Source organism: Nothobranchius furzeri, chromosome 2 (genome assembly GCF_043380555.1).
Source record: "Nothobranchius furzeri strain GRZ-AD chromosome 2, NfurGRZ-RIMD1, whole genome shotgun sequence".
In the NCBI taxonomy this organism is placed as follows: domain Eukaryota; kingdom Metazoa; phylum Chordata; class Actinopteri; order Cyprinodontiformes; family Nothobranchiidae; genus Nothobranchius; species Nothobranchius furzeri.
This window is the reverse complement of record NC_091742.1, coordinates 93,713,091-93,740,325: the sequence shown is the minus strand read 5'-3', so window position 1 is coordinate 93,740,325 and position 27,235 is coordinate 93,713,091. Positions and strand designations below refer to the sequence as shown.

Genomic DNA, 27,235 nt, shown 5'->3' with positions numbered 1-27,235 from the left:
CCATAAATCCGACTTTCATTCTTTTTATTTTGTTTTGTTTACCTCCGACATTTCCAGCCGGGCTTTCCCCGGGCCACACTTCACCGTCCGCAGCCGAAGCAGCGCTCAGATGTGAGAAAACCGAGACAAGACTTTCTCAGACAGGTGCGGTTTCCAACTAAGTTTAGCTCTTTTAGCAGCTGTTTATTGTGATCAAGTGATAAATTGTTCCTACAGGTCGTTGTTCATGTGGCTTCGACTCAAATTCACCTGTAATAATAAACGTTTTACTCATAAATTTTTACATTTGTTTAGAAAAGTTGAGCTAGGATAACTCCCCTTGCTGTTTTCAGAGACAGCAAACAACAGCAACAGTTGGCTTCTGCTCATACAGGTGAGCTGTGTTATCATTTCCAGCTCTTGCTCCTATTCACCAGAGGCGATCCTACATGCAAACTAAAGGGGGGCATTGGAAGGGCATCCCAGAAATTTAACCCCCTCCCCAGGCCAGATAGTTTGTGTGTGTTTGTGTATGTGTGTGAATATATATATATATATATATATATATATATATATATATATATATATATATATATATATATATATATATATATATATATATATATACTTTTTCCTTTAGCAGGCCATATTGTATAGAAGAGAAGATCTAGTTTGTCACCAGACAATGTGAACAAGCTGGTCTGCTTGAGTGACTGGTGGAAGAAGGAGAAATAGAGCTTGGACTGATTGACCAAATGCTACTGACTGTAAATAGTTAATCATGACCTATTCTGTAGACCTACAGCGCAGAATTTGTTGAACTGAATAAACAGCTATTAAACACAAATACTTATTGATCATTATTTATTTTCATCATCAGTTATCGTAGTAAAACTGCTTTATCAGTCTGTGATGCATTATTGAAACAAGAAATACGCCTCCATTCTCAAAGACTTGCTTTTATTCATTATCTAGGTAGCACACACATATGTCTTTGGCAGAATTTGAATGAGCCATTTTAATCTAGATTAATTCCAAGATTACAGTGAGTTTAATCTAGATTTAAAAAATTAATATATGCCCACCACTAGTTGTTACATCAAGTATATTCATCACACTCACTGTTATGTTTTCTGTAGGTTTAGCTACATACACATCACTCAGTCGTTTAGTCGTGTCCACGTCACTCATTTATTTCAAATAATTTAGCATTTTTGACCGCATATTCACATACAGTTACTGGTTGAAATGTTGCTAAGAGTAATCTTACTCAATTATACTCATGATTTTTATTCTCTGTTGAAAGGTTTAATCAGTTCATTTTCTCATGTGTGTTCTTTTGTTGATTCAATGTTGCCTAATGTCTGCCATATACTTAGGCTAGACTTGTATGCTCACTCTGTGCTTTATGTGATTGTCCTGTTTGGGCCAGGAGGTCAAGAAGGATTTTTTCCTGTTAAGAGCAGCGGACAGGTTTTCGCCTTCTTACGGTGTGTGTGTACATTTTGATGTATTGATGAGTTGGTTAGAGACGTCACATTCCAAGTTGTGTCTTACAGCTAATACTTACTTCATGTCTATGTACTCATCAAGTGTTGACCTGCAGTTACATAGTTACTACATATAAATATCTGGTTCATATATATGATATACTTCAGTTGCTTCATTAGCTAGTTTTTTGGGGGTTGTCAACCCCACGGGGAAGATTGTGGGAGCCGAAGCTGTGTTGTGTACGTGACAAGCTATATCCTGTTTTCAGTCCAGTTTGTATAATTTCCAGTAAGACTAACATTTATCTGAATGTTTATCTGGAAGTCAAGAGCAGCAGATGGTTCCTGTTTTGTAGAGGGTCGCTGGGAAAAGAGTGACTCCCAAAATAGCTCCAATTCATGTGTATGTGAAGGCCATCTCCTGAAAATATGCGAGACTGATGTCAGCAAAGTGTACAAAATTGGCTCACATTTGAAGTGGCTGAACGCTGTACCAAAGACTGGTGTTGTATTACCCCCAAATTCCACTACCTCCGCTCCGCTCCGGTCCGCCCCCGCCTTTCGCAGCCGCTCGCTTTCAAACTCAATTTTTACTTGTACCCGCTCTACAACGGCTCCACTCCGGTGCGGAGACCTGAGGTGGGCAAACAAGCATGCGCGGGATTTTCGGGATCTTGCGATACAGTCCGAGCAATAAACGCGGAAGTTAGATCCAAACACCCGTTGTGTGGGAGAAGCATCGAAATGAACTGTTTAATCTGCCCATCATTTGTGTTGAGAGATCAGCAGTGTTTGGATCAACAAAGTGTGACTACTTTGATAGTGGAAACTGTATTTATGGCTTACTTTTGTGCATTTAAACTTTAGCCGCCATTGATAGTTGTTAAAAGTTGTTAAACCTGTGCATATGAAACAAAAAACGCCTTTTGTTTATCGATTTATTGTGAAAAACGGAAGTTGTGCTTGCTCCTTTTCCTGTTGGGCGGTTGTGATTTCTGTCCATTTACTGCGGAGGTGCTCCGGCGTCCGGCAAAAAGAGGAGCGATTCTATTTTTGCCAGACGCCAGAACAGAGGGCGGAGCACTGCGCTGCACTGCCGCAGTAGTGGAATTGCTCTGATTGACTACAACGGGACCGATTTTGCTCTGGCGTTTGTGTCGGAGCGGAGCGGAGGTAGTGGAATTTGGGGGTTACTGTACTGTACAAATAAGCACCACGCTGTAAGGACAAAGTTGTCTCATTCTCTCTGTGTTTTGATAAGGAATAGAACCACACTGCCTTTTATTTATTTTTTCTCGGTTGTTTGATACTATTTATAATCTGTTATATTCTTCCTTAAATGCAAAAAGCTAAGAAAAAAAACAATAAAAACAACAAAAAAATAAAACAGGACCCAATGCCTCCCTGCTTGACACTCAGCTTTAAGGGGTTGGATTGGGGGATAAAACCACCAAATTGATTCCGCGGGCAGCCGCTGCTGCAGCTCACCACTCCCTTCCATGGGGATGGGTCAAAAGCGGAGAAGAATTTCACCAGTGTGTGATGATGACTATGGGACTTTAACTTTATTTAAACCTGTATTTGTAGTGTCTTCTTAGGGTTCTACAACCCCCCAAGGCGCTTCACAACACAATCAGTCATTCACACGCTGGTGGAGATGTAGCCACAGCTGCCCTGGGGCGCAGTGAAGGAGGTATGTGAGAATATTAAAATGTACCTGTCATTTAGAAATGTATAAAAAGAATTTGTGATATTTATTGTAAATATCGTACCGCATGTGTTTCAGAATTTATTGCGAAAGAGATTTTAGGCCGTATCGCCCATTGCTAGAGAGACACAGTGGAATCTCCTAACACCATTTTTTAGAAGGAATTGATCCTTATTTTTTTCCAGAGAGACAAACAGAATTCTCTTCTTTTGCTTGATTGACAGCCCTCATTGCTTTTGCCTCACAATCAGTACATCATTTCTAAATACTAGGTTCAAACACAAAACACATTTCTGCAAACAGCAGAAAACTGTGTGAATTTGAGGAATAAGTGAAAAGTAATGGAAATGTTGGGCTGCCATGTGTTTACACTAGCAGGGCTCAATCCTGGAACTACTGGATAAACAACTGAAGAGATCTGCAGTTATATCTATGCAACTCACAAAGTACAAAATACTCGTAAAAGACCATTATTTCTACACTACACAAACTATTTAACAGCAGGGTATACATGCCATGCTACTCTCTACTCCTGCAACGCTCCAAAAGTGAAACCTTAGGTCAGCAGCTCATCATTGTGTAACAATACTGTGCCATCTCTTGATGGAAACGGAGATTTATGGGCCATTCCCATCTTTACCGGGTCGGCCCGGGCCGGGTAGCCCCAGTCGGCCCCAGCCTGGCCCGGTTGATTCCACACATCCTTGTCTTAAGCCCATGTGGGCTGATTCTGCCCACCAATCAGAGGCTTGCTCTAATGGAAGGTGTGAATTTGCTGTCAGCAGTGGGTGTGTTGGCCCTGGTCGGCCTGAAGCAGACCCCCTCGAGAAGAGGGCTGAGAATGAGCCTTGGTTGGCCCGGAAAAATACCAGGCCACCCAGATATGTAAACAACCTACACTACCCGGCCCGGGCCGACCTGGTACAGATGGGAATGGCCCATTAGTGGCCAGAATGTGGGGCTTGCAGGACAGGAAGAGGTGGCTCATGGCTGGAAGAGACCCTGATTTGGGGTACACCAGGGTTGTAATACTATCTAGGATCTAGATACTACAATGATAATTTTGGTACTTGTGTAGTTAAATGAGTTAATTGAGCCCTGTGTGGACACGCATGTGTCTGTTTAAATCTGTCTTTTGGCGAAATCTTTGTCCACAAAGTTCACAAGCAAAAGCCTTCTGTCCTGTGTGGACAATCATGTGTCTGTTTAAAGTTGTCTTTTGGTGAAATTTTTGTCCACAGAGCTCACAAGAAAAAGGCTTCTGTCCTGTGTGTACTCTCATGTGATAGTTTAATGCTGCCTTTTGGATAAATCTTTGTCCACAGAAGTCACAGGTAAAAGGTTTCTCCCCTGTGTGGACTCTCATGTGTCTATTTAAATTTGCCTTATAACTAAATCTTTGTCCACAGTTCTCACAGGCAAAAGGTTTCTGTCCTGTGTGGACTCTCATGTGACTGTTTAAAGTTGGCTTGGAGCTAAATGTTTGACCACAGAGCTTACAGGCAAAAGGCTTCTGTCCTGTGTGGACTCTCAGGTGTCTGTTTAAAGTTGCCTTAAAGCTAAATCTTTTTTCACAGTGCTCACAAGCAAAAGGCTTCTGTCCTGTGTGAACTCTTGTGTGATCGTGTAAATGTGCCTTACGACTAAATCTTTGATCACAGAGCTCACAGGCAAAAGGCTTCTGTCCTGTGTGGACACGTATGTGTCTGCTTAAACTTGTCCTTTGGCTAAATCTTTGACCACAGAGCTCACAGACAAAAGGCTTCTCTCCTGTGTGGACTCTCAAGTGACCGTTTAATGTTGCCTTATGGACAAATCGTTGTCCACAGAAGTCACAGGCAAACGGTTTCTGTCCTGTGTGGACTCTCATGTGTGTGTTTAAATTTGCCTTATAACTAAATCTTTGTCCACAGTTCTCACAGGCAAAAGGTTTCTGTCCTGTGTGGACTCTCATGTGACTGTTTAAAGTTGGCTTGGAGCTAAATGTTTGACCACAGAGCTTACAGACAAAAGGCTTCTGTCCTGTGTGGACTCTCAGGTGTCTGTTTAAAGTTGCCTTAAAGCTAAATCTTTGTTCACAGAGCTCACAAGCAAAAGGCTTCTGTCCTGTGTGGACTCTCGTGTGATCGTGTAAATGTGCCTTACGACTAAATCTTTGATCACAGAGCTCACAGGCAAAAGGCTTCTCTCCTGTGTGGACACTCATGTGTCTGTTCAATCTTGATTTTACACTAAATATTTTTCCACAGTCGTTGCAACTAAATGATTTTTGTTTTTTCAGGACTTTCCCGCATGATTCTAGAGGTTGCATCGTGGTAACACTTTTGTTATTGGCCAAACAGCCTGGAGACCCCATTTCTGAATGACTTGTAACCCTCACATGTTTCTGGAGAGACCACTTGTGGAGAAATTGTTTACCACACTCATGGCAGCTGAAGGATTTGTTGACAGCCTTAACATCTGACTCAGAAGACCTGCTCTCATTCCAATCATTGTTTCTGTCTCCAGTTTCAGACCCAGAGTTTGACAGTTCAGAGTCTTGAGTCACATCATCATCCTCTTCATCATCTCCACTAACTTCAGTCTCTGAAGAATACGACGTCTGATCATAAGGGTTCAGATCTGGGATCCTGCTAGTTTCTCCACCAGTTTCTGCTTTCATCTGGTCAGCCGAGGTGCTGTTTTGAACATCTCTGTCTTCTATTTGCTGCTGATGAAGCTGTGAGAACAGAGGTTTCTCTTCATCTTCTTCACTTTTTATAGTTACTGCAATGGAAAAAAATAGAAGTATGTAAAATAAAACAGGCAGTAAAAGAACAGGAAAAATAGCTAGTGGTGTTTGTGAAATCAGAAAAATATATAACCAGTGTTGGGTAGTTACTAGGGTTGCCCCGATTGCAGTTTGTGGCTGATCACTGGTCTTGAGAAAAACCTGACTTGCCGATACCGATTTTGCCTTAACTAAAAGCAGATTATGTCAATGTTTCAATTTGCTTTTATTGAACAAACCAATATGAATACTCTTGAAACAATACCAGTTTCAACTGGACATGAGGTAATGTTCTCAAATATAAATGAACATAATTAGCATTGCTGTTTGAACTACAAAATCATATTGACTTTCATTTTTCTAATTTTGAAAATCAAACCTTTGCACCTGTTTTGACATACTTGTGCAAAAGAATTATTCTATAGCAATGATTCGCTTTAAAATTAACTATGTGAACACCTCCCATAATAATCATTATATTTGCCTTTAGATTTAATTGTGTAGTCTATTAGATGTATGAGAGATTGATGGATATATGGCTACTTTGGATTCTTTAATGAGTTGTATGGTTATATCATTATATGTTCTTATGTACTTACTTTTTAATGGAGTAAGTGCAATGGTAATGTGTTTTACTGTTGTATATTAACTCTTGTGCTATTTATTATGCTCATGTAATTGGTTCTTTCTTTTTAGCTGCCATGTGCTTAGTATAACATCTTGCCAATGGACTACAGTTGAAAATTAGCCTGCTGGCTAACACTGGCACATTTACAGAAATGTTGATTAATGTGCACTGTCCTTAAATAAATAAATGAAAATGAAATGAAAACCAGGGGTGCACTGACTGCAGTTTTGTGCCAATCTGATCTTGAAAAAACCCGAGAATGGGGCAGATAGATCGATAATGTAGGCTACCGTGAAGAGCTGCCAAGTCCAAATAGTCTTAGATTGATGTACAGGTGCTGGCCAGTAAATTAGAATATCATCAAAAGGTTGAAAATATTTCAGTAATTCCATTCAAAACGTGAAACTTGTACATTATATTCATGCAATGCACACAGACCAATGTATTTCCGATGTTTATTACGTTTAATTTTGATATTTATAGGTGACAACCAATGAAAACATCAAATCTGGTATCTCAGAAAATTAGAATATTCTAAAGGCCAATGAAAAAATGTTTGTTTCTCTAATGTTGGCCAACTGAAAAGAATGAACATGAAAAGAATGTGCATGTATAGCACTCAATACTTAGTCGGGGCTCCTTTTGCCTCAATAACTGCAGTAATGCGGCGTGGCATGGACTCGATCAGTCTGTGGCACTGCTCAGGTGTTATGAGAGCCCAGGTTGCTCTGATAGTCGTCTTCAGCTCCTCTGCATTGTTGGGTCTAGCGTATTGCATCCTCCGCTTCACAATACCCCATAGATTTTCTATGGGGTTAAGGTCAGGCGAGTTTGCTGGCCAATCAAGGACAGGGATACCATGGTCCTTGAACCAGGTGCTGGTGGTTTTGGCACTGTGTGCAGGTGCCAAGTCCTGTTGAAAGGTGAAGTCTGCATCCCCATAAAGTTGGTCAGCAGCAGGAAGCATGAAGTGCTCTAAAACTTCCTGGTAGACGGCTGCATTGACCCTGGACCTCAGGAAACAGAGTGGGCCAACACCGGCAGATGACATGGCACCCCACACCATCACTGACGGTGGAAACTTTACACTGGACCTCATGCAACGTGGATTCTGTGCTTCTCCGCTCTTCCTCCAGACTCTGGGTCCTTGATTTCCAAAGGAAATGCAGAACTTGCTTTCATCAGAAAACATAACTTTGGACCACTCAGCATCAGTCCAGTCCTTTTTGTCCTTGGCCCAGGCGAGACGCTTCTTGCGCTGTTTCTTGTTCAAGAGTGGCTTGACACACGGAATGCGACACCTGAATCCCATGTCTTTCATGAGTCTCCTCGTGGTGGTTCTTAAAGCGCTGACTCCAGCTGCAGTCCACTCTTTGTGGATCTCCCCCACATTTTTGAATGGGTTTGTCGTCACAATTCTCTGCAGGGTGCGGTTATCCCTAGAGCTTGTACACTTTTTTCTACCACATTTTTTCCGTCCCTTCGCCTGTCTGTTAATGTGCTTGGACACAGAGCTCTGCGAACAGCCAGCTTCTTTAGCAATCACCTTTTGTGTCTTGCCCTCCTTGTGCAAGGTGTCAATGATTGTCTTTTGGACAGCTGTTAAGTCAGAAGTCTTCCCCATGATTGTGGTGCCTTCAAAACAAGACTGAGGGACCTTTTAAAGGCCTTTGCAGGTGTTTTGAGTAAATCAGCTGATTAGAGTGGCAGCAGGTGTCTTCTATATTCAGCCTTTTCAGAATATTCTAATTTTTTGAGATACCAAATTTGGAGTTTTCATTAGTTGTCACTTATGAATATCAAATTTAAATGTAATGAACATTGGAAATACATTGGTCTGTGTGCATTGCATGAATATAATGTACAAGTTTCACGTTTTGAATGGAATTACTGAAATATTTACAACCTTTTGATGATATTCTAATTTACTGGCCAGCACCTGTAAAAGCTGTTTCCAACAAACTGCAGCCATCTTATTTCACTCTGTTGCATCATCCCGCCCACCAGACGAATAGAGGGCCTTGATATGCCCACAAAGCTGATGAAGCACTGTGATTGGTCCACAAAGCAGATAGTGTGTTTGACTTTGTGTTTGAAACCCCTCTAGAGAGCTGTGATTGGCAAACCAGAATGCTGCTAGGGGTTGCAGAGGTTCCAATGGAGCATTCCTAGACCAAACTTTGCAAAGCAGGAATTTGGTCTAGTTCACTAGGCTAGTTCCTAAGGAGTTTCCGTCTAGGTCACACCCTCCTGCATTTAATCAGTACAAGAACTCTCTCTCAACACAGGGGGCAGGGTTATTCAGAGTGAGTTTCTGCTCGTTAAGGAAAAAAGACAGCTAGTTTATAGCGAGTTTATAAGCTGATGTGTATTTTATTTAAAATGTACTTGCTAGTGTGTAATTTGGTTATTCCAGCATAAGTGTTTATGCAAAAATGAGTTTGCTTCCAAATGAAAAGGTTCAACAGTACATATCTTGAGATTTGTCGTGAATTAAAAAAAATTAAAAAAAAATAGAGTTTGGCTCCTGACTTAGTCCTGGTTTTTCATTTCGGCCCAGTTCAAATTTGAATTTGACTCTTCTGCAGTAGGCTTTGGTCACTGGGCCTCAAGGACCTGCTGAGGGTGTAGGACTGAGAAGATCACCAATATAAGATGGTGCTTGTCCATGTAAGGCCCTAAAGACCAGAACCAGGATCTTGAAATGAACCCTGACATTGACTGGCAACCAGTGAAGCTGGAGGAGAAGCGGGGTGATGTGGGTGTGTTTGGAGGACTTGGTCAGAAGCCGAGCACAGGCATTCTGAACCACCTGTAGACGGTTCAGGGAGGTTCTGCTCAGACACGTGAAAGGAGAGTTGCAGTAGTCTAAGCGTGAGGAGATGAAGGTGTGGAGAACAGTCTCAAGTTCAGAGTGGGACAGAATGGTACTCAGCTTAGCAATTGTTCCTGAGATGAAAGAAGGAAGAGCGAACAAGAGAACTGACATGAGAATCCAGGGTGAGAGCTGGGTCAAAGTTCACACGAAGATCCCTGACAGAGGGTTTGGTGTGAGAAGCAAGCTGACCAAGAGAGTCTCTGACTTTGGGAACCAGCTTGTCTGGGGCACAGATGAGGATCTCAGTCTTATCTTCATTCAGCTGTAGAAAGTTCCCACGGGTCTCCATGTCCTGGGGGGCATTTGGGTAATGGAGGTGCCTATTGGGGCCAGTGGGGGAGCTGGCTCCCTGGAGGGCTTAGGACAACCAGCCATTCCTCCCCATCACCATACATTTTTCTCCTCCTGCTCCCTCACATCATCACACAATCATGCACATAGAATCTTGGGGGGTGGGCAAGTCAGGTGCTTGGGGTGCAGGTATGGATCCCATTTCCGCATTCCTGTGGCAGCCTGCCCCCCAATTTTATTTGAACCTTAAGCACTTCCAGCAATGTCATTCCACACAAACACACACTTAGGGCCTTGGGAGTGAGCACATTCAACGGCATTTGGCAAGGGGATTGTTTAGCCTTATCCTGAGTGCCGGTGCCCACTTCCAATTTTTAAACTGCACTTAGACACAGAGGGCTGTGAGGGGAAGTGGGCTTGTGTGGTTGCATCAGCTGGCGTAGGCCAGACAATGCCTGCACTGCCCGCTCACCACAGCCATGAATACACCTCTTCAACATGCACTAACACTATATTGGAGCAGGCGGAGGGAGCCTAGGGGTCTCAGCACACCTCTGTTGTCACTTGGCTTCCCGGGGCTGGAGGCTAGGAGGGGGAGATGGCCATCTGGCTGGGGTCTGGGTGGTGGGTCGCTTTGCTCGGTGTTGGGCGGGGGAGCCTGCGCATCATCACCCCCAGCAGAAAGGGGCGAACTCTGGGAACCAGTGATGGTTGTACCCATTGTGCAGCAGTTCCGGGACCAGAGCGAATAGGGTGTGTATGAGGAGCGTGAGTGGGTGTCTAGCGTTCATTTTTGTAAGTCTTTGGTTGAATGTGTATGTGTGAGCATGAGGGAGTGAGTGTGTGACTGTGTCTGTGCATGGCTGTATATGTCAGGTGGGGTCTTGGACTCCTACCCATTTGGTGTGGAGTGTGATGCCTTCGTCTGCCTGAGTGTTTGTGGCTCCCGGGTCAGGGGGGTTTAAGATTTTTGGAGTCTTCCTGATCGATCCCGGTGACTGCCTGGTTGGGTCTGAGTCTCTGGGCTCTGTTGGGTCCCCGGTGGGGCTGGTTGTCCCTGGGTGCCGGGTTGCTTGGTTCCAGGCTCGGCCAGCTTGGGGGTGGGAGGCTGCAGGTGGGCCTGTGGGCTTGCTGCTGATATCTCCCGGGACTCTGCCGGCTGCTGGTTGTGACCCCCCGGGACAATCGTCAGCGCCTCTCGAGAGGGGGCAGGGGCTTTTCTGCGCTCTGAGATAGCTCCTGGATCTCTGGGACTTGGAGCTCCCTCCATCTCCTACACATCTTTGGGGGGCAGATCTGTGGCTCCTCACACTCTATTGGACGCTCCTATAGAGAAACCTTACATATACAAGCGCGTGTACACACACAGGCGCTCACATGGTGCTCTCATAAGTATGGACTTGGGCACGTTCAACACATGTCTTAAGGCTGTGGTTGATACTTAATGCACTGTGATTCATTATTGTGTGATTGTTCAGTAAAACAATGTTGATTTTATATTTCCTCATCAGGTTGAAGAGTGATGGCTTGCTCTAGTTGAATTGTTGTGTGTCGCCCTTTTTTTTGGTTAGTTTTTCCCTTTCTGCAGGTCTAGAAGCAGACTCTTGTTCATCATTGATTGTTTATTTTTGTGGACCCCCCCCCCCCTATTTCTTCCTTTATCTTTCACCTCTGTCTCCGTGTCTGGTCGGAATTACAAAGCATTAAAAAAAAATAACAATAAAGTTTTAAGTATCAGGCGTGACATTAAAGCAGAAGCTCTGATGCTCCACCTGAGAGTAAATCTGTTAGGCTTGTCACCAACATTCGGACATCAATTCTGTTTGCTTCACAGCCAGACAGGACACGGAGAAGAAAAAAATTGTTCCCAGCTGTAGAACGTTGCAAACGGAGTCATTGGTTGAGCCGCATTGCTGTTATCCAATCCGAATGTCTTCTCTGATGTCACTCACTTCTACATCCTGAAACTGGTGCACTGGGGATTTTCATCCCCACCAGATGCAGATGTGTTGATTAAAAAGTGATCTACATCTTTAAAGTAACTAAGATAAGTTAAAGTGTATCCCCGCATCTTCTGATGAGCTGACCAGTGAGAGAGGACCCGCATTAAATACTCAGGAACTCTTCATTTTTTTTAAATTATCAGAGTTTTCTGTGATTGACTTGATCTAAAGCTTTAGAGGCATCAATAAAACACAGGAGAACTGATGAAAGTTTGGCCCTATACTGACTCCATCCATTTTCAAACGCTTACCCAGAGTAGGGGCGAGGGGGCAGTAGCCCGAGTAGATAGGCCCAGACTTCCCTCTCCCCAGCTACTTGGGCCTGCTCCTCTGGGGGAATCCCAAGGCATTCCCTGCCCAGCCGAGAGACATAGGGTGTTTCGTAATGCCAAGGAACCTTGCCTTGATGTCTTGGCCCCGCCCAGGTTGCCTAGGAGATACGTCACCAGGAACCGCCAAGATGCGTTCCAATGTTCATGTTCTACAGAGGCGTGTGTTCTCCGTTTGTTAGCCATTTAGCTAGCTGAGCGAGGATACACGGGAGGTGTCTTGTAGCCTAGCCTTGGTCAAAAAGTACCTCCAGCGTGTCCTGGGTCCTCCCTTGGGTCTCCTCCCGTTTGGACAGGCCTGTAAAACCTCACCAGGGAGGCGTCCAGGAGGCATCCTGACCAGATACCCGTGCCACTTTAATGGGCTCCTCTCCTCAGATCATTTAAAGATTGAAGCTCATGGAAGTTATCATAATATTAATGTAATGTCCCACCATACACTGACAATTTATTCATTCATCCATCCACCAGTACCTGTGTCCATGCTGTCCAGGTCCAGGTGGTGAAGAACACACGATGAATCAGTCCCAGCTGATGGATGATCCTGAAGTGGTAGCAGGTTATCTTTAGCCGTGTTTAGCTAACAGCTGCAATAGAAACAAAGCAGGAGAGCTGATTAAGATGCTGCTTCAGAACAACGCAGGACATTAAAGGTGCATTACGTAAAAATGTTTTACTCTGTGATAAAAATTTGGTTCCTGCAAACATTTTAAACAACTCTGGAAGTTTTCAGGGTTTCCCCCAGAAAACGAGTAAAGCCTGGCGGATTTGGCCGTCAGAGCATGGGGGGGGGGGGTCCACACGTTCCGCTACCGTTGCGCCGTTTCTGTCAGCGGACACGGTAGGATGGGGGAGGGGGAGGGGCATGATGCTTAGCCTGGCGGGCTGCCGGGCTTATAAAGCGCTGGGGGAAACCCTGCTGTTGTTGGTGCTGCAGTGTTAGCTCACAGGAGACAAGACGACCTTTCACTCACTGATGGTAAACAGTAGTTACACCTCTATGGAAGAAATAAAGTGCCAGAAATTGAGCATTTGAACTTTCAATTTGAGAGCAGAATTTCATATCAAGAGACCAACTTTTTAATTTGAGAATAAGATTTTATAGTTTTGCTCTCAAAACGTGTAATGCTTGCATTCAAAATGTCTGCTCTCTCTTTAAATTTCACACTGTTCTCCTTCAAATCTTTGTTTCTGCGCTCAGATTTCACCTTCTTACACTGGTATTGTCTTCTCACGTGACAACTTTTTCTCTGCACGGATCAAAACTGCTCCCACAAGTCTACTCCCTGCTCTCATGGATTTTTTGGGCACTGGAACAGCTTCACCGCCATATTAGATGGATCTCCTCACTCTCCAAAGTCGATGCAGAGCAGCAGTGACTGTAAAAAGAGATGCAGAAGCAGAGTGAACCACTGTGCCCGTTTCTGTGCGGTTTTTAGTTGGGTAAACACCTCCTCAGTAGAAATGAATGCACCGGGGGCAAATGGAGACCCATCTAAAATGGTGGCCGGCCACTACGGCAGCTCCAATAGACAGCGCCAGTCCACGAGGCGTCTACGTACACATGTCTGTGGGTTACCCTGTGAGGCTTCAACAGTTAGCTACATCTGCTCTTCAGCTTTCTGCTCCACGTTACGATCATCATGTGAACGTTGTCAGTGTCGTGGTGTTCAAGCTGATGAAACCTAATGAATTATTTTGGCCAGACAGACTTTTTACACACGTACTGACTCGTTCGCTTAGCTAACCCTAACCCTACATGACAGCGACAGCCTGCAGGTTATTTCTTTTATGTTGACCGTTTCAGCGTTTTATTTTTATCAAAAAATTATTTGTTGAATAAAAACAGCAGATTAATGCCACACAATCTAAATGTAATATAAAATATGATCGGTTATTTATAAAAATCATTTTAAAATCTAGATGCACAAATGGCTCAAATTTCAGTTCTTCTGTTCAAGAGAACGAAAAATAAAGACTCCAGTTGGATCAACATTATTTATTGTAACAATGAGATTTCTACATGGATCATAAAATCAATCAATCAATCAAATTTTATTTGTATAGCACCTTCTACAACATTATCCGAAGCCCAAGGTGCTGAACAACATCATTAAAAGAAAAACATTCCCAATACATGGGCATAAAAGCAGGATAAAAACATAAAATCGTAAAATAGCAAGCAAACAGCATTACAGATAAGAGATATTGGAATAAGACCAATCGATAAAAAAAACAAATGTCGGACAAAATAAAATCAAGCATCCGGTTTAAAAAGAAGAATAGTTAAAACCATAATGTTAGGGCAATTCAAGTGACCCTAGCGCTGAAACGCAATCAGATAAAAATGAGTCTTTAAACGAGACTTAAAGACTTGAAGGGATGGTGCCTGCCTAATGCTCAGTGGCAATTCGTTCCACAGAGTTGGAGCCAAAATAGAAAAAGCACGACTACCCCTCGATCGAAATTTCGACCGGGGGACCACCAGAAGTTCCTGCTCGGCTGAGCGAAGAGACCGAGATGGGGTATACCTGTTCAAAAGCACAGTAATGTACGAGGGGGCACTGCCCTGGAGGGCCTTATAAACGAGAGTTAAGATTTTAAACTGAGCTCGATATTTTACCGGGAGCCAGTGCAGAGCAGCCAGCACTGGGGTAATGTGCTCTCGACATCTAGTGCCTGTCAGGAACCTAGCCACAGAGTTCTGCACAGGTTAAAAATAAAACTACTTATTCAAACATGGTACTACACACTACTTATCAACACTTTTAGTTCCTAGAGACAAAATCACACTCATCTGTTGTAAAGAGTAAGTTAGGATAAAAGGTAAAAGTTATATTTTAGTCTCTGTGTGTGTGTGTGTGTGTGTGTGTGGGGGGGGGGTCCCAGAATCGGACAGCTGTGCCGCTTAAGATAGGATCGGGTTCTATTTTTGCCACGAGCCACTTCTGTGCCGTGTCCATTCCTGCAGTAAACACAGGGCTAGACAGGAAATCACAAAATGTTTCAGTGTAAATGTCTGGCAATTTTCAAAATAAGACTAATGCAGCAAAGCTCATGTCTACATGTGACCTCATGGCTTTGTTCACTATCAGTTTCTTTCAAGAAGTGATTTTCAGCATGGACGAGGCTTTAACCTGGCAGGGGAGGGGCACAGCACACCCCAGCAGCCTGCACACCTGAATGGTTACGGCCGACTCGCCACATCAACAGGAAAACAGGAAATGATGAGTCATGGTGAAAAATGTGCCCCAGAAAATAAAAGAACTGCAAAGATGAATGTAAATGTAAAGTTTAGGTTCAATCCCGGCTCAGACCAGAGAATGCTGCTGTTGTGTCCTTGGGCAAGACACTTAACCCACCTTGCCTTCTGCTGGTGGTCGGAGGGAGCGGAGGTGCCTCTGTCCGTGCGCCCCAGGCCAGCTGTGGCTACATGGTAAAGCGCTTTGGAGTCCTCTGACTCTGAAAGGCGCGATACAAGAGTGGGTCATTCATCATTTAGATCATGGACCCAGAACTGTTTATGTATCTAGAGAACGACGTTCCTGCAGGTTCTGTCAACACACAACTGGCCGTGAGGTGACAAATGGGAGGCAGAGGCAGCACGCTTCAGGAGCATCACCTGCTAACTCTAGAAGTTCTGCTAGATGAACGCAGATGTGGGCGGCTCCTGCTAGCCTGATGCTTCTCTGTTAGAAGTGAGGAAACCAGAACGCTCCATCCGTTTGTGGTAAAGCTCTGCAAGCACTCGTCTCTCTGACCTCATCCCTCCTTTCCTTTTGTAGGTCACGAACACGAGCAGCAAACACAGCAACACCGACTTTTACACACAATCGTGTAGTTTGTTTTTCAAAATAAGAGAACTAAAACCTTTTAAATATCTCACAAAAGCACCTGATGTTCCGCAGAACTGTGGTTCTTTGTTAAAGTTGTGAAAGTTAAATACATCATTACATTTAAGTCAACTTATCTGTTGAGTTATTATTCACTTTTTCTTTTCTTCTTCGGGTCATTGAACGCCACATCCAACAGCGGCTCTCCCGGTTCTCCGACTCGGTTAAACTCCACTATAATTCTGCAGAATAAAGTTTTTAATGTTAATGATGTTCGTGGACGCCCTCTGGCGCTGATCAGTGACGTAACTCTGCAGAAGCAGTCGTGATACGCTGACGTCTGAGCAAAGTCCTTAAAGGGCTGAGTTTGTGTGGAGAGACAACAGCTGAGAGGACCGAGCCGTCGTGTCTTCTTCTACAGAGGAAACACGGCTATCATGTTTGTTACATCACCTCTACAAACTAAAAGTCATTATTTACAGTATTTATATGTTTACTGAAATTTTTCTAACATTCACCACAAACCCTGAGTCCTGGTTGAGCTCCACACTGAGGCGCATCAACAACACGTTCAGGTCTGAGTCAGCATCCTCTTGTTCTGGTCCAGGGTGGGAAGGTGATGTAACAAGTCAATGTTCGTGGGGTAAACAACTCACAGCAATACACCAGATTTGCCGTAATGTTCAAAGAGCTAACATGATTAAAAACTAAAGTGGGAATACTAAACAAAAACATCTACGCTAGGTCCAGAGCTAGCATAGAGGACGAGTGATACGAGGGTAAAACTCAGATCTGGTGGTTTTATAAACATTGTAGCTATCGTGAGAATAGGCTAATCCACCTAGCTATGTGCTCCTGTTGTAATATTAAATGCGAGGAGTTGTAAAAAGCAGCGTAACAAAACAGAATTGTAAAAAATAAACTGCAGCTACTAGCCTTGAAACATAACTTACTTGGGCGTCTTGTTGGCTCTGGTCCATTTTGCTAGTCCAGGTGAACGAAGCTACCACTCCAGACTGGATTCCACCATCTCCGCTCCGCCACCGCCCTCCGCTGCCGCACGCTTCCGAACTCAAATTATACTGTACCCGCTCTACAACGGCTCCGCTCCGGTGCGGCGACCTGAGGTGCGCAAACAAGCATGCGCGGGATTTTCGAGATCTTGCGATACAGTCCGAGCAATAAACGCGGAAGTTAGATCCAAACACCCGTTGTGTGGGAGAAGCATCGAAATGAACTGTTTAATCTGCCCATCATTAGTGTTGAGAGATCAGCAGTGTTTGGATCAACAAAGTGTGACTACTTTGATAGTAGAAACTGTATTTATGGCTTATTTGTGTGCATTTAAAGTGCAGAGAAAAAGTTGTCACGTGAGAAGACAATACCAGTGTAAGAAGGTTAAATCTGAGCGCAGAAACAAAGATTTGAAGGAGAACAGAGTGAATTTAAAAGAGAGAGCAGACATTTTGAGTGCAAGCATTACACATTTTGAGAGCAATAATATAAAATCTTATTCTCAAATTAATAAGTTGGTCTCTTGATATGAAATTCTGCTTTCAAATTGAAAGTTCAAATGTTCTATTTCTGGCACTTTAATTCTTCTTCTTCCATACATCTCTCCTTCCTTTGAGTTGAAAGGAGAAAAACTGACAACCCCCAGAGCCAGCTGGATATGAAATATGCTTCAGTATAACCTTCCTTCCAAAATGACTGAAACATTTGACTCCTTTAGGATTTTATCAATGTAAAAATCTCACTACATTCTTACGGGGAAAAGACATTGAGATGGTGGATTCTTACAAGTACCTGGGTGTTCACCTAAACAATAAACTAGACTGGTCTACAAATACAGAAGCGTTGTATAAGAAGGGCTAAAGTCGACTCCACCTGCTGAGGAGACTGAGGTCCTTCGGAGTACGTAGACTCTGTTAAGGACATTTTATGATTCGGTGGCATCTGGCGTTTTCTCTGCCTGTTGGGGGAGCGGATGCACGGACAGGGACAGGACTGACAAACTGGTGTGGAGGTCTAGCGTTGTACTGGGATGTCCTCTGGAGTCTGTGGTGGTGGTGGGCAAGAGGAGGATGTTGGCTAAGCTGACATCATGAACAACCACATCACCCTCTGCACGAGTTGGTGGGTGCACTGAGCAGCTCCTTCAGTCAGAGACTGCTACACATTATGATGTCACGAGTCACCCAGCCCCCTTTAACGCTATGGTCAGTACTCCATGCATAATACACCTGATGTATGTACATTTGTACACGTGTGCGTACATGTTCATGGTTGTATTTACAGATATCTATCACTTAGACGGTAAATAGTAGTTGTAGCAGAACAGCTGATACTTTTTATGTATTATTACTTCCAGTGTTCCCCAACCCCCATCCATAATGCATACTGTGTCTGTTTCTACATAGAAACTACTGTTGTACATAAAGTCTTTTTATTTTATTTATTTATTTATTTTTGCATTCTTGGTAACTTTTGCACTCATTTATCTGTCTGAGATGTGGTAACGCACAAATTACATCTTATCTCATACTGCACCTTTAGAGATCCAACGCTTTGGTTCTGATCAGCTGAGGACAGATCCAGTCTGGAAAAGAGGACCTTTGCTCACCAGAGTTCACGGAGTAGAGCTAACAGCTTTTTCCTCCAGAGTCACATTCAGATTCGGGGCTTTTCCGTCGGAGAGTGTGAGCAGGATGGATGAGAGAGCGAGCAGCGATCCTGCATCATGACCAACTCAGATGAGCGAGTCTGATAGAGGGAACCTCTTCAATCTGATGAAAGCAGCAAAACGAGCGCGTTTCTCAGAGAGGCCAAAGGAACAGCAGCAGATCCAGAGGGCAGGAAGTCTAGAGAAAAGCTTTTCTCACCCACAACCTGATTCTGGAGCTCCGATTGTCACGAAGACCGCAGAATATCTTCTCTGGTTCTGGAAAGAACTCCACCAAGTTGTTGAGGAGGAGAAGAAAGTTTCCACAGCCTGGTGAGAAGATTTCTGCAGCAGCAGCAGTTAGTCGCTTTAGCTGATCAACTCTCCCAGAGACTGAAGTGAAGACATTTTTACTACAGAGCCTCAAATTTTCTCCTCACACACCAGAACAACAAGCTAGCTCTGCTAGCAGCTTCCGGTTTCTGCTTCTTCTGGTGGTCGGTGACCAGCGTAAAGGTGCGCTTGCGCCACCTGCTGGAGCAGAATTAAACACGCCTGTGTGTTCAGAATGGGACTAATAAAACACAGACACTGTAGATTGTGATAACTTCCCCAGACGCAGGGGCGGTCCTAGCCCATTTGGTGCCCTGGGCGAAAACCCTCTTACACGCAAAATTAAAGTGTCTTGTCTTATATATTCCGATGGCGGTTTTGTTTTTGCCTTTTTATTTATGTGAGCTGATTAGACACTGCTTCACCTCCAGCCTCTTCAGCAGGCCTGCCCTCTGCTGGACGAAGCGAACAAACACCTTGCTGCTTCCTGACCTGGGGCATCATTTATCAAGCTTGCTTACACACAAAATGGGGTCAGAGAACTGCATAAATAACTTTCCGTGCAAACTTTGGGATGTATAAAAGAAAACGTAGCGGAAAAATGTTCGCAACTTTACGTTGACTAAGGACCTGGCTTAGGCACATTTTGGACATGGAGAGCACCTGCAGTGCTGCTGCTGAGAAGGATACAATTATGAATTCCAGTTGCATTATCACTTGTACTGCTTCGTGCACACACAGAACAAAATCAAGATCTGTGTGTTAAGTCCTTCCTAAACATTATTACAACTTCAATCAAACTGAAAACAAACATCAAAAGAAGCCGGTCTGTTGACACGTTCCCACACACTGGGTCTTGATGGGAAGAGTTTGAAGAACAACGTTGACACTGGCTTTTAGATTTTTTATCATTTGTATCGCACAGTTTTTAATTGTTTTTAAATGTTCTATATTTCTTTTTACTGATTTTTATTCAATAGGTTGTTTTTATACTCTGGTTTTTTGTCCTGTTCAGCACCTTGGGCCTCCACTAAGGTGGTAGAAGGTGCTTTATAAATAAATAAGTTGAAATTGAATATAATAAAACTGGAAAAATGTCATCAATAAATATTAACAAAGGTGCACCATTGGTATTGTGCTTTGACTTTATTTTAGTTTCTAGTAGCTCGTTAGATTATGATTAACGCTTTGTAAGTTTGCTAAAAACAATAATAGATATTTTTTCAAGGGTATGGATTGTTTACATGTGCCGTCCTTGTTCACATTTGTGCCCCTACCATGCCACTCCAAAAGAAAAGAAATTCTAGACAGAAGAAACCCTCAGGGTAGTTCTAAGGGTCAAGGAACCTCGCCTTGATGCCTTGATTCTGCCCCGGTTGCCTAGGAGATGCATCATCAGGAACCGCCAAGGTGTGTTCCAATGTTCATGCGCTGTGATGGCGTCTGTCCTCCATTTGTCTGCTGTTTTCCTAACCGACCAAAGATACACGGGAGGTGTTTTGTTGCCTTCTCTCAGTCAAAAATGTCCCAGAATGCAGAGCAGTATTCCCAAAAGGCTAGCGGATCAGGAGCCAGCAGCTACTTTGGGGGGTCTGTGTGCTAACACGTGGAATAATTGTTTTGGCAGTTTAGTACAATTTGCTTATAATATTTCAGCCCCAAACTGTAATTTTGTCTCCATCTTCAGGTTAAAATTCTGCTCCACACTGATTTCGATTGCTGTGGAGCTGCAGGGAGACGTTGTCTGCACTACGTGGCTGCACCTCCACCTGGCTCAGCCACTCACCTGCTGATGTGACACGACAGGAACTGGCCTAAAGTTCTGGTAATGGAAACAGGGCTACTGTCACCTGACTCATCACTGGGCCAACAGGGATGGAGACAACTTCTTGTAGTGCTGTGATGCATTCACTTACAATCAAACTTTTGAGTTTCACGTAGAAAATGTCATCTTACATTTGATATTTTATTGTTTATATATGTTATATTTTGTGTTTTGATTGTTTATATGATACAGATGTTTCATTGTCTCAATTAGGTGTGTGTGTGTGTGTGTGTGTGTGTGTGTGTGTGTGTGTGTGTGTGTGTGTGTGTGTGTGTAAGGGGGGGCCATTCTTTCTGGAGAGGTGGCCAGTGCCACCTTCAGGTAATAATAATAATAATAATAATAATAATAATAATAATAGTTTTTAATAATGCACTTTACATTACAGAGTTGTAAACTGACAACTCATATAGATAACTGACAAGTATGAGGACTTGAAAGGTAGATCAAGGAGACAAAATATCAGAATTACTGGAGTCCCTGAAGGGGCAGTGGGATCTTGTCTTCACTGATCCTAAAAAAGACAACGAATACGCGGAACGCCTTTCTGATCCAGGGTCATCTGCGGGGACTGATGGACACGAGCGACTCTCTTCACCGGGCGCAAGCTAACTGGCCTTGGTGGCTAACAATAACGCTCACTGCAACCTAAAAATTAGCAAGTGCCAATTCAACTAACACTTCATTGCAGGTCGGTAAAAAGCCATGTGCAGATTACTGGTCGTGTTCTCTACGATTTTAGAGGCCATAACTGCAGAGGTCACCACTGGCCACTAGGGTGTGCTGCGATCAAACCTCGAGGGAAAAAGGTGTATTCAGGGACGTGCCTGAAGTCACGTACATGTTACTATCCCTCACTGTACATACTGCTGCCTCTCATTTGGATTGCTGCTGCTCAACCATCACACTGCTGTCTATCCATGCTACTGTTCGACTTGTATCTGTAAGTCTTCACCTGCTTGTTAAGCTAATGTTCTGTGTCAATATTCTTTGATTTTATTTTACACAACATGATGTGACATTTTAACTTTTTCATTTCACTTGTGATTGTTTTAACTACGTGAAGCACATTGGGCTACTGTTTAGGGTGTGAAATGGGCTATATAATAAACTTGACTTGACTTGAGAGAGCATTCACAATCATGTTTTACTTTTTTCCCCCGTGTCCTGTCTGGCTGTGAAGCAAACAGAATTAATGTCTGAATGTTGGTGACAAGCCTGACAGATTTACATCAAAGCTTCTGCTTTAATGTCACACCTGATACTTAAAACTCTATTGTTATTGTTTTCTGAATGCTTTGTAATTCTGACCAGACACAGAGGTAAAAGAGAAAGGAGGAAACAAATGGGGGGGGGGGGGGGGGGGGGGGGGTCCAAAAAAATAAACACTCAATGATGAACAAGAGTCTGCTTCTAGACCTAGATCATGTTTTATTACTACATGAGACACTCAGCTGAAACTGGGGGACATATATGATGAATCTAAATCACAGGAGATGTCCAGAGTTTTTAAAGCCCGTAAACATCATGTTGGGGGGGGGGGGGGGGGCATAAAGAGGCTACACTCACACCCAGTTCTTTGGACTGTTTGTATGTACATGTAGCAGGACTGGTTGGTGTCTCAACCAGTTGATCACCCAGCCTATCACACATATTAATCAAACCAGCCCACCATGAAAACATAACTATATATATTTACATGTGTGTGTGTGTGTGTGTGTGTGTGTGTGTGTGTGTGTGTGTGTGTGTGTGTGTGTGTGTGTGTGTGTGTGTGTGTGTGTGTTGGAAATATATTTAACCAGATGAGTCGGTAGAGAACTCATTCTCATTTACAACAACAATCTGGCCAAGAGGCAGCAGCAACAGACACATAATCAGCTTTACATCAAAGAAAAACAGATGAGATAAAAACCAACAAGATTAAATTTAAAATAAAGTAAATACAAAAATTATTACAACAGGTGTAAAACTAACTTGTCTTAGTATTTGTTTGAGGAATATATCACGTTATGTGTTTTATTAGTCCCATTCTGAACACACAGGTGTGTTTTATTCTGCTCCAGCAGGTGGCGGTAGTGCACCTTTACGCTGGTCACCGACCACCAGAAGAGCAGAAACCGGAAGCTGCTAGCAGAGCTAGCTTGTTGTTGTTCTGGTGTGTGAGGAGAATATTTGAGGCTCTGCAGTAAAAATGTCTTCACTTCAGTCTCTGGGAGAGTTGATCAGCTAAAGCGACTAACTGCTGCTGCTGCAGAAATCTTCTCACCAGGCTGTGGAAACTTTCTTCTCCTCCTCAACAACTTGGTGGAGTTCTTTCCAGAACCAGAGAAGATATTCTGCGGTCTTCGTGACAATCGGAGCTCCAGAATCAGGTTGTGGGTGAGAAAAGCTTTTCTCTAGACTTCCTGCCCTCTGGATCTGCTGCTGTTCCTTTGGCCAGAACCAAAGCGTTGGATCTTTAATCTCCTGCGTTGTTCTGAAGCAGCATCTTAATCAGCTCTCCTGCTTTGTTTCTATTGCAGCTGTTAGCTAAACACGGCTAAAGAAAACCTGCTACCACTTCAGGATCATCCATCAGCTGGGACTGATTCATCGTGTGTTCTTCACCACCTGGACCTGGACAGCATGGACACAGGTACTGGTGGATGAATGAATGAATGAATGAATATATTATCAGTATATGGTGGGACATCACAGTGAAATTATGAGAATGAGGTTCAATCTTTAAAATAATGATCTGTATATGTTTAGCACTACTGGGGTTCTAAAACCCCCAAAGATTTTTACATCACAGTCATTCACTCGTTCACAGACTGTTGTAGAACCCTGAAGTTTTAGAGTGAATAGATCTCTCCAATGAATGATTTTTGAAGCCAAGTATAGTGGTCATGTGACTCGTTTTGATCCTAAGAATCTTTTGTTCTGAGGGGAGTTAAAGTCCCAAAGTCATCGTCACACACTGGTGAAGTTACGTCCTGCATTTGACCCGTCCCCATGGGGAGCTGTGAGATTAAGCTGTGGGAACTATTTGGTCTTCTGTCGGGTTTCAGTCACTATGAGAATCAGTCAGAGACAGGAGAGGTTTTCATCTTGTTCACAACCTGCCTTTGTTGTAGCGTCAGTCACGCATCATCATTTGACCAATCACAGTTGGGGAGACAGCATGCTGCAGACACGACGGCAGCGGCGCTGACAGCACGTATGACTGCTGTTGCTTCAACATGTCGCTGTGGTTTAGAGCTTAAAGGCCCAGTGTGTAAAAACATTCGACTCTTTAGCGCCACACAGTTCAGAGTAAGTATTGCAGCTCTGGTAGCCCACTCTAGGGTTGGGCTGTTTTTCCATTCGCCCACCATTAGTCCAATAAATGATGATGGGCCGTGGTTTGTGCATGTGACTGATTAAGGTATGATTCACCGACTGATTTGTGAACACAGAAGAAGTCTAAACATGGATTATTTTATGGATGCGCGCCACAAATTAGAATTTTCTTTTTGTTTAACTCATTCGCTGCCAGCCGTTTCCTGATCAGAAAAGCTCTTCGCTGCCAGCGTTTTTCAGCGTTTTTACTGTTTTTTTAAGAGTCACAGAACGTTGCTCTATGATGACGTCAACGCCAAAACTACCAAAACAAAGCGGAGACTCGCCTCTTACATCAGGAAGAATCCAAGCGTTTCGAGAGTTATTCGTTCTTTCATATCCGTTGTCGAATTGTGATCGGCAGAAGCTTTTCTGGTTCTTGCCTAACTTTTTTTTACAGCACCGTCCCAAAACAACCTGCTAACACATGGATTTTCTGCTTCCTGATCATGTGACGTGTGACGTATGCAGATGAAGATCGGCTTTAGAGCTGGCATGTTTGTTCTCACGGTGCAGGGGCTCGTTCTGACGCCCACACAGTAAAACTTGCAAATGATGACTTTTCGATTCATTAAGTTCCTCGATTCATGCTGGGGTGGGGCTGGGTTGGTGCCCTCGGACTCCGTGAGGCTCTGTAATGCTGCTGCTTTGGGCCCTGGCAGGATGGGCTGGGGTCTCCATTTCCTGGGTGGCATTTTGACAACAGAGGTGCCTATTGGGGCCAGTGGGGGAGCTGTCTCCCTGGAGGGCTAAGCCCAACCAGCCATTCCTCCCCATCCCTGCATATTTCTCTCCTCCTGCTCCCTCACATCATCACACAAACACACACATAGGACCTTGGGGGGTGGGCAAGTCAGGGAGTGCGGGTATGGACCCCATTTCCACATTCCTGTGGCAACCTGCCCCCCAATTTTATTTGCACCTTAGACACTTCCACCGACGACATTCCACACAAACACACTCTTAGGGCCTTGGGAGTGAGCACATTCAACGGCACTTGGCAGGGGGATATCTCAGCCTCTTCTCGAGTGCCGGTGCCCACTTCCAATTTTAAACTGCACTTAGACACCGAGGGCTGTGGGTGCAAGTGGGGTGGTGCGGTGGCATCAGCTGGCATAGGCCAGACAATGTCTGCACTGCCCGCTCACCACAACCATGGAATACACCTCATCAACACACAACACTGTATTGGAGCAGGCGGAGGGAGACTAGGGGTCTCAGCACACCTCTGTTGTTGCTTGGCTTCCTGGGGCTGGAGACTAGGAGGGAGATCTGGCCGTCTGGTTGGGGTCTGGGGTGGTGGGTTGCTGTGCTCAGCGTTGGGCGGGGGAGCCTGCTCATCAGCACCCCAGCAGAAAGGGTCAAACTCTGGTAACCGGTGATGGTTGTACCCAGTGTGCAGCAGTACCGGGACCAGAGTGAATAGGGTGTGTATGGGGAGCATGAGTGGGTGTCCGGCGTGCATTTTTGTAAGTCTTGGGTTGTATGTGCATGTGTGAGCATGAGGGAGGGAGTGTGTGACTGTGTTTGTGTATGACTGTTTATGTCAGGTGGGGCCTTTGACTCCTCCTCTCTCCTGGAACTTCTTTTGATGATATAGATCTTCGTCTCCCCTCCCCCTGCCACACCTGGTGTGGAGTGCGGTGCCTTGGTCTGCCTGGGTCGTGGCTCCCGGGTCAGGGAGTTTAAGATTTCTGGCGTCTGCCTGACCAATCCCGGTGGCTGCCTGGTGGGGTCTGGGTCCCTGGGCTCTGCTGGGTCCCTGGCGGGGGTGGTCGCCCCTGGGTCCCAGGTCATTGGGTCCTGGGCTCGGCCGGCTAGGGGGTTGGAGGCTGCGGGCAGGCCTGTGGGCTTGCCGCTGATATCTCCCGTGACTCTGCCGGCTGCTGGTTGTGGCCCCCCGGGGCGATCCTCTGCGCCTCTCGAGGGGGGCGGGGGATTTCCTGGTTGCAGTCTCCCTGGAGTTCCTGTGTTCTGGGGCAGCGCCTGGATCTCTGGGTCTTGGAGCTCCCTCCGTCTCCTACACATCTTTAGGGGGCAGATCTGTGGCCCCTCACACTCTCTGTTGGACGCTCCTATAGAGAAACCTTACATAAACAAGCGCGTGTACACACACAGGTGCTCACATGGTGCTCTCAAAAGTATGGGCTTGGGCACGTTCAACACACGTCTTAAGGCTGTGGTGGGCACTAAATGCACTGTGATTTATTATCGTGTGATTGTTCAGTTAAACAATGTTGATTATACCCCCCCCCCCCCCCCCCCCCTCATCTTTTGTCTTTTCCTTTCTCTTTCACCTCTGTCTCCGTGTCTGGTCGGAATTACAAAGCATTCAAAAACAATAACAATAAAGTTTTAAGTATCAGGCGTGACATTAAAAGCAGACGCTTTGATGCTCCACCTGAGAATAAATCTGTAAGGCTTGTTACCAGCATTCAGACATCAATTCTGTTTGCTTCACAGCCAGACAGGACACAGTTAAAAAAAAAAAGTTCCTCGATTCATTTTTTTTTACTGATTCGAAGCTTTGTTAAACGTGCGCTCCACAGTCTGAACACATTTTACTGGAGATCTATGTGGTGATCTCTGTGCTGTGGCAGAAAAAAGAGAAACCAGCAACGACAGAAACCATTGTTAGAGGCAGAAACGGTCCAACGTTTGGATCAAGAGTTAAACTACGAGCAAACTACTGAATTGGCTGATTGAGTGGAGGTGGTTCATATATGTCACAACCATTATGTCAGAAGGGAATGCCCCCCCCCCCCCCCCCAAAGAAATCCATTCCACTTGATTCATTAGAAATGACTCCGTCTGCTGAAGTCCGTTCCTCGTTTTCCTGGTTGCTCTGCTGCACGCATGGTGGACGTGACCGACATGGTTGTCAACAAAGTTAGAAAATAAAAGACCGAACGAACCAAAGTGAAACTACAGGCTTGACGAAGTTGGAGGAGGAGTCAGTGCCATTACTATCCCATAATAAGCAGTGTCCATGTCTGATCCCTCCACAGACATGGGGACATGAGGACATTTCTCACAAAGAAGCATAAAATAAGTAAAACTGTCCAGAATGAATGCTGACAGACAGTGGCGGATTTAGCAATTTGGGGCCCAAGGCGAACACAGACATGGGGCCCCCTTACAGTAAA

The 27,235-nt window shown here is 44.4% G+C and overlaps 3 protein-coding genes across 4 annotated transcripts in view; 1 reads left to right on the top strand and 2 right to left on the bottom strand.

The window, feature by feature from the left end:
- The window catches only part of LOC129163068 (zinc finger protein 420-like), a 348,176-nt gene that overhangs the window by 165,268 nt on the left and 155,673 nt on the right, over window positions 1–27,235 (bottom strand). The gene's annotated exons all lie outside the window — the stretch shown is intronic.
- LOC129163064 (zinc finger protein 235-like) lies at window positions 923–19,201 on the bottom strand. Of its 2 annotated transcripts, XM_054740000.2 has the most exons (4): window positions 18,792–19,201; window positions 18,460–18,695; window positions 12,551–12,663; window positions 923–5,943 (listed from the first exon to the last, which is right to left on the bottom strand). In XM_054740000.2, exons 3-4 carry the CDS (start codon window positions 12,558–12,560, stop codon window positions 4,265–4,267), a joined length of 1,689 nt encoding a protein of 562 aa, XP_054595975.2. In that variant the 5' UTR covers window positions 12,561–12,663; window positions 18,460–18,695; window positions 18,792–19,201; the 3' UTR covers window positions 923–4,264. The 2 variants fall into 2 exon arrangements, with proteins under 2 accessions (XP_054595975.2, XP_054595976.2); XM_054740001.2 differs by having other exon boundaries at window positions 18,460–19,201.
- Window positions 22,787–27,235, top strand: part of LOC129163067 (oocyte zinc finger protein XlCOF6-like) — a 15,941-nt gene continuing 11,492 nt past the window's right edge. Inside the window, exons 1-2 of the mRNA XM_070548206.1 lie at window positions 22,787–23,108; window positions 23,252–23,364. Of these exons, the coding sequence (XP_070404307.1) occupies window positions 23,355–23,364 (10 nt within the window). The 5' untranslated portion in view covers window positions 22,787–23,108; window positions 23,252–23,354. The remainder of the gene's footprint in view (window positions 23,109–23,251; window positions 23,365–27,235) is intronic.